This window comes from Myxocyprinus asiaticus, chromosome 39 (genome assembly GCF_019703515.2).
Source record: "Myxocyprinus asiaticus isolate MX2 ecotype Aquarium Trade chromosome 39, UBuf_Myxa_2, whole genome shotgun sequence".
NCBI lineage: Eukaryota > Metazoa > Chordata > Actinopteri > Cypriniformes > Catostomidae > Myxocyprinus > Myxocyprinus asiaticus.
The window spans coordinates 14,190,217-14,197,942 of record NC_059382.1 but is presented as its reverse complement, the minus strand read 5'-3'; the positions used below and the strand labels follow the sequence as shown (position 1 = coordinate 14,197,942).

The 7,726-nt window shown below is 37.3% G+C and overlaps 1 protein-coding gene across 2 annotated transcripts in view; it reads right to left on the bottom strand.

Annotated features, from left to right (window-relative positions):
• Positions 1-1,059: 1,059 nt before the first annotated feature.
• The window catches only part of LOC127429956 (G-protein coupled receptor 4-like), a 44,449-nt gene continuing 37,782 nt past the window's right edge, over positions 1,060-7,726 (bottom strand). For both annotated transcript variants that reach the window (XM_051679354.1, XM_051679355.1), the window contains exon 2: positions 1,060-4,482. In XM_051679354.1, coding sequence (XP_051535314.1) covers positions 2,970-4,061 — 1,092 coding nt within the window. In that variant the 5' untranslated portion in view covers positions 4,062-4,482 and the 3' untranslated portion in view covers positions 1,060-2,969. The remainder of the gene's footprint in view (positions 4,483-7,726) is intronic.

Sequence of the window (7,726 nt, the reverse complement as noted above, 5' to 3'; positions counted from 1 at the left end):
TTTAACATTGCTCTGTACAGAATGACACACTGGAATCAGTGGATTTAAATAGCATACATAAATATTTTGGTGACAACATCTTGTGTTTATAGAATATGTGAGAATACCCCCACCTGAGCATTTTTACTATCAACTATGTGTTCTGCTCTATTAATCAGCTGAGACTCTTTACAAGCAGCCTGCATCTTCTTTACAGCATGGTGGGAGTCACACTGACTCAAGTACACCATCTCGACTTGAAAGGGCACAAGTTGCCTTAATGTTTGGTAGTTTATCCAAAGAGTAAACTTAATGACCTCATGTCGAAATTCTTAAAACATTTTCATGTAATAAAGCCTGGTGTTTTTAACCTTGACTGTGGGTAAGAAAAATCACAAAAGAGATGAACTGGAGAGTAAACTGAGACTTTTGTTAAAGTTTTATTTCTTTCTGCTGAGAAGGGAGCCCATTAAGTTTCAGAAATGATTTCAACAACTGTGCTCAGATTGGCCAAGATATTAGTCTGCATTAAAGAGTCAGAGATTTCAATGTGAACTCAAACATTTCTCATCAAGACCAAATTATCTGAACTATAGGCAATCCTTATTAATTTTGAGGAATCGTAGGGAAAAACATCTGAGACAGAGTCAATACTTCAATGAAATATGAATGAATTCCATTAAATGGATAGTTCACTCAAAAAGAAAATTCTGTCATAATTTACTCACACTCATGTTGTTCCAAACCTGTATGACTTTCTTCCATTGAACACAAATGGAGTCTCAGTCACCATACACTTTCCCTGCATCATTTTTCCAAACAGTGAAAGTGAATGGTGACTGATGTTGTGATTCTCCCTAACCTCCTGTTGTGCAAGAAAAAAAGTTGCAAGAGTTTAGAACAACATGAGGGTGAGTAAATGATGACATATTTTTTAATTTTGGGGTGAACTATCCCTTTACTTTCATTTTTCATTTAAATATAATTTTTGCTTCCCTTTTCTGCATCTGTTGTGCAAGAAAAAATTAACTACAGCAATAATAAAAAAAAGAGATGTGCATTACAACAAAAAAGAACTGGCATCATTTATTTTAGTTTGGCATAACAGCAAATCCATTACATTGCACTTTTTCATTGCTGACATTCCAGACTTACAGTTTAGTAGGCTGCAATAGGGCACCTGGATAACAACTGAACAAAAAATGTAAACAACTGCAAAGCTCATTGTTTGACAACAGTTTCCATTTTGGGTGTCTCTGGGTCACTGAAAAGAAAGTATGAAATCAAAAGAGACAGCTGAGAGAAACATGTTTCTCTGGACATGGTCCTGTTAAGCCACTCAAGGCTTTGTTTATAGAGTATATTAGGATGAGGTCTGTAATATTGACATATCATAAGGCACCATTCAATGTGATTTGAGTTGGAAAATAAATAACCTTGAAGTTGCTTAAAATGAGCAACAATGCTTTTGTAAGTCAAAACAGGGATAGCAGAATATATTTCCTGCACAATCTGAAAGAATAGACACAAATGACAGGCATTAGAACACATACTGTACATATAAAACATTCAAAAGGAGAAGGGAACATCAACAATTTGCTCTCATTGGTTATACTCATCTCCAAATAAAAGACATCAGATTTCATCATAGACAGTGTTTCTGGGAAAATTTGAGGTACACGGCTGTTGTTATAGTTATCTTCAGAAGTGTGTCTTCATACGTATGCATACACATCCCAAAACTTATTTACACTTCAGCTAGGGATGCACAATATATCGGCGGCCATATCGGTCTCGGCTGATAAATGTGAATTTTAAAGTTATGCGTCATCGAATATGAAAATTGAGCTGATATATTAATGCCAATAAATTATGTCTTTTTCAGGCACATGCTACTCATCATATGGGTTTTGACTGGTGCCTTCTGGCTTTGCTTTAGAGGATCATACTGGATCTGAGTAAACACTCCATTATACAGTATTTATTTGTCACATGCATTTTGTTTCTTTTTGTATGTTAAAGCATATTGTAGTGTTTGCAGTGAGTTTGAGACTTGTTTGCATTCCTTAGTTTTGTCTTTCCACAGGTTTGAATCAAGTGCAATGCACAGTATTTCTAAAAGTATCTCACTCATTAAATTAATTTTAAATTGCAGATTTAAATAAAAGGAAGTTGGCTATAGGAATGTAACATTTCTTTATTTAACTAGTTCAAATTAGGCTACATTTAGTAAATAATTTAAAAAGTTTTAGATGTTTCTTGCAGGTTTCTTGTTTTCTGCAACTGAAACAATAATCCACTTTACATTATTTATTTCATTAGAAGTGCTCCAGATGTGGCTTTATAAGGTGAGCCTTTTGTTTTTGTAATCAGACAAAAGATTTATATCCAGATTTAGATTTATTGGCAATTTTGGTAAATATATCGTTATCGTATTGGCTAAAATTTTCATATCAGTGCATCCCTAACTTCAGCCACAATTTAAAAATGTATGAATGTAATTGCATTATATAACAAAATATTGAACCAAGTGCCATTAATCAAATCATAATTATTAGATATAGTGCTCTAAATTGAGACAAAAAAGTAGTTGTCTTAATTAATTTGTTCTAAGGAAAGGTCTTGCATTAATTTATTTATTCGCAGATACCATTTGGTTAGATATTTTAATATCTAATTAAATTAATTTCACACAGTTTAAAGTGTGGGTTAAGTGTTGAAATACTTCTTGGGGCCACTTAAAGGGATAGTTCACCCTAAAAAAACTGTAGGAATACAAAAGGCAATGTATTGTAGTCCTAGTCACCATTCAGTTTCATTGCATCTTTTTTCCAAATAATGAAAGTGAATGGTGATTGGGGCTGTCATTCTGCCTAACGTCTCCTTTTATGTTCCATGGAAGAAATTCACATGGGTTTGAAACAACATGCAAGAGAGTAAATGACAGAATTTTCCTTTGGGGTGAACTATGCCTAAGTCCACATATAATTTCACTTCTTAACACTGAGAATGGTCATTTGAAGGCACTCCTCTTTGAGCACTTTAATTTCAGACTTATAGGCATTACTCTTGACCTCACCATAGAAATCGGGTTTCTTCATTGCCAGGGGTGTCTCTACGGTGATGGACGCCCCCATCAGTGCATCTTTTTGACCCCGATGGAAGAGACCCAAAAGGGTGGCAAGGGCCCGACCCACATCATGACGGGCCCCTTCGTTGACAAAACAGTATAGTATAGGGTCTGCCACGCAATTGAGGCTGGTGAGCGCTAGAGTCACATGATATGCACCAAACAAGTCCTCCTCTGCACCACAGTCACAGGGGTTGCTGAGGAAGACCACACTTCGCCACAAAAGTAGGACGTGGTAGGGAGCAAAGCAGAGGAGGACAATGAGGATCAAACTGAGGGCCAGCCTCTTAATTTTGGCCTTCTCTTGTCGCTCGGTGGAGACGTTACCTCGCACAGCTCTCAGAATACCTCTATATGCGGCCAGCATCACACTCCAGGGTGCCAAGAAGCCCAGGAAAGTGCGGTACAGGTTCATACCAGCCACCCAGTCCTGCATGGGGTACTTCTCAAAGCAGAAGGTGTGGTTGAAGCGATCCTTGAAGAGTTCATCATGGAAGAGAGGTGCAGAGTTAGCCACTACTTCCGTGACCCAGACAACCGCGCTGACTAGCAAAGCTGTTTTGACCCTACGAACTTTGGCGAATTTAAGGGGATGAGCTACTGCCAAATACCGATCCATTGATATGCAGCAAAGGAAGGCAATGCTGACGTAAATGTTAGTGTAGAAGATGAATCCAAAGAGCTTGCATGACACCTGGCCGTGGATCCAGTTGTCATGGTGAAGAAAATAGTCTATCCACAGTGGCAACGTGGCTATGTACAAGAGGTCAGCCACACAGAGGTTCATCAAGTAGACGCCCAGCTCATTCTTCTGTTTGACCTGCATGTAAGCAGCCCACAGGGCCATACAGTTGGTGGGGAAGCCAAGAATGATGATAATAATATACAGCGCTGGCTGGAAGAACTGGTCAATGTTCGAGTCAACATTGCACGAGGTTGAAATGTTACACATGGTCTCTTTGGTTCATCAAAGACTAATATAATCATTAAGATTGGCTGAGCTTCCTAAGGACCCAACTCAAGCCATACTTAAGGATAAGACTAAGGGGGCCAGAGGTTTCTTTTTAGCTTTCATGTGTTATGTTGTGATCATAACACTGTAGCCCACCCTGTTCTAGCATGGTAGGACTGACGTGTCACAAATCTCTACCTCGTTTCATGGCTAGTCCTGTAGCCTCTCTGAGAGCTGTACATGCAAGTCAAGGACATAAAGTCATAGCTACAAGAGCAAATGCAAGCTGGATGGATAACGTGCCATTAATCCTTGGAAATGATCACCAATGTGTTTTCAGATGGAGGTCAGGGCTTTTTTAGCAGTATGAAACAGTCATGCTCAATGACTAATGTTCTTTGGTCTGTCCAGGAACATCCATCTGTAAAAAGAGGACAAAGAGCAATTATGTGAGGTTTTAGTACCTCCTAGTGAGTTTCGGAGTGGCCTTTAGTATTTTTCTTTATTTACAATTTTAAGAGTCACTGCGATATTTGTTATCTTGGTTATGATAGAGAAATTCTAAAGTTTCCAGGGCAGCATTTTGGATTTGTTTTGTGATACAGTGTGGATCAGAGTGTATGTTTTCCTATCCCCACACTGTAAACCATTACTGTAAAAATCAAGTTGTCTTAATTAAGTATTACTTGAAATGTCAGGTTTTGGACTCATAACTCAAATATTTAAGTTCACTGAACTTATTTTTCTTAAAAATCCATAGCCTTAAGGTTTGAAGTGTTAATAACTCAAACTATTGAGAACAAAATTGAGGCTACGGGGAATACCCACGATCCCTTGCTGCTTGAATTATGTTTCCTAGGTCAGAGGGAGCAGATTGGGGAATTTAATTAATTGTAATTAAGAATTCATAGATGTTTTAGCTCTTTTGTTGTATTATTTATGCTTTGTTGCAAATAGATGTTTGGTGTAATGTCACCATTAGGGTGATCTGTGTCTCTTTGGTCAAGTTGGACCCTGGTCACACTATCTCAGTTCTCTCTGTGCATGTGCAGCTGAAGTGCATATATGCATTTCTGTAAAGAATGATTTAATAACTGACCTAGAATCAGTTATCTTCTTTTTTTGAGCTGTGCTGTTGTTTGATCTAAAATCGAATCAATTCAATTAAAATGTACAACAGTAGAAACAACAATATTTAAATTCAAATCTGAGTTAAGTCTATTTGCATGTAGTTAACTCAACTTAAATAGTTAAGTTCACTCTACTTGAAAACCAAGTTAATTGTACTTAAATACTAAGGTTTTGGGAGACCCCATTACTCAGTGGAATTGAGGGAATGAGTTTACTCAATCAAATGAGTGTAAAGAACTTATTAGGGTTTTCAGTGCACCCCTAACCTTGGTAATTCCCTCACTGGCATGTTTGTAGTTCAACTGATTGATTATTTCTTACAAAGCTCCATTTTGTTCTCCAAGGTTTGTATATACTGAAACAAAATATCTAGCTGAATTTCTTACTGCACTGGCCAAAATATACTCTACACAAGTATGTGAGCGCAGACGCTTCTAGCTATGCAAGCTAGATTTTGTGCATTATTGCGTTCCAAAATATGTCAGACCGCAATTCACAACGCAAGCATGCATTGCATTCTTCTCAACGTTGCTGCAAGGGATGCTATAGCGGACATAAGTCATGAACTGTCGGCTTCTATGGTGAGTTTTCTCTTTCAAGCCAACTATTATCATGGTGGAGCAACACTTTGAACTGAGCAAGTTAAAGTCAATATATTTATAGCAACTCACCTGAATGATGACACATCCAGCTTAATAACAGACTTCTGAAGATAACTCTATCACCCCCTTGAGTATTGATATTTGCCACAGTAACTCAGGAAAGCATATTAATGTGTTCAACCTTACCACATGTTGGCAACACACTGGTCATACGCTTGCATCGGCGTAAGCGACTATGCGTAGCTGCATAAAGTATTTTTCTCGCCTCAAAAGTGGTAACCTGCAATTGTTACCGTTCTTTTATTATTTCTTGTTTTTGTTCATTTTTCCATTAATTGTAACCTTTTAATGGTTATTTCTACCTGATTAAATCCTTAAAGTTAGTTTTGTTGTAATAAAAGCAGTTACTACCACATTTTTTAGGTTAACATTTTTTCAATGTGAAAAAAAACTTTGTATGTCTGAAGCATTTTTTCCTGCTTAGACAGATCAAACTGATTATATGTATCTGTTAACAGGAGGAAATTCAATAAATAAGAAACAGTATACATTATGTTGAGACAGTGGAAGGGTTACCCGGGTGACCACCAGGGGTCGCTAAGTATGTTAACTGTTCATTTAGTCTTTCGTTTGTTTATGGGTTTTGTAGTTCTTTTTCATGGTCTTTGTTCATTGGTCCTTGTGTTCATTAGTGTCAGGTGTCCCTAGTTTCATCATCTCTGTGTTTTCCTCGGTTCATTGTCTGTTTTTGTTCTGTTAATTCAGACTGTAATGTGCTTTGTGTTCTAGTTTTGCATTGACTCTAGTGTTTTGTGTTTTTTCTGAGTTTTTATTAAAAACTGCAATTGGATCCTGCCTTCTCCAGTCTGCCATCATTACAGACAGGTGACCTACATGCTCCTAGCAAATGCAAGCCTTTTTTACAAAATGTTTCAACTTCATAATCCTGAAAACAGAAACTATATATGGAACAAATTATTTGTCCCAGTAGGTTTATTTTGCAATAACAACTGGCTTACTGGTCATTATCCCTTACATAGTGATGTGTGGCAAAGCTACTGTGCCTGGTGGAAAACCAAGTCTGCTGTTTGATTGGGATTGTTTATAAATTCTCAGAGAAATGGACAGAGGCTTTACAGAAGAGATAAAATGAGAGAGATTCAAACTAACTAAATAGAAATAAACAGGCATGCAAGACCTGCCCATCCATGTGACAACATCACTACTAACAACATGAAGGAATTCCTCCAGACACTCATTTCCACAGGACAATACTATTTCACACACATTTAATAAAAAAGCTGAGAATTTTAGAGTTACACAAAATGTAGTTTATTTTGTTATGTGGGCTTTTACTGTAACTGTAACTAATTTCACAATTTCAAAGCATGTTGAAATCATTTTAAATTTAGGAATAGCTGAACAATTTGGAGAAATGACTCAACATGATTCAGATTACTAAAAGCAATCCAAAACTCTTAACCAGACCAGTTTCCCATGAACCAAATAATTCTGCTCTGAATCACCTTATAATACTGGAATTAAACAGAAATTGATATACAGTACACTTTAGAGTAACTGAGACTTCCACATTTTCCATGGAAAATTATTTTTTTTAGCACTCAGTAGGCCATGATACCAGCATCAGCATTTAAAAGGGTAAAAAGATAAGAAAAAGATTCCTCAGGACAAAGCCAGTCCACTGGCGGCCATTTTTGGAAAGCTCCTGGGAGGCTATTTCCAGTCATGACAGTGCAGCAAGTAAATCGGTGAACTATTCCTTTAAGGCTTGCACTGTGGAAAAAACTCACTCACCATGTCATCAGATCAGTCAAAAACAGAAACAAATAGGTCAGGTACCATGTGCCCCAGTGACACAGCACTTCCCTATTCTTGAGATATTGTTTATAAGCCTGATGCTTTCAAGCAGTA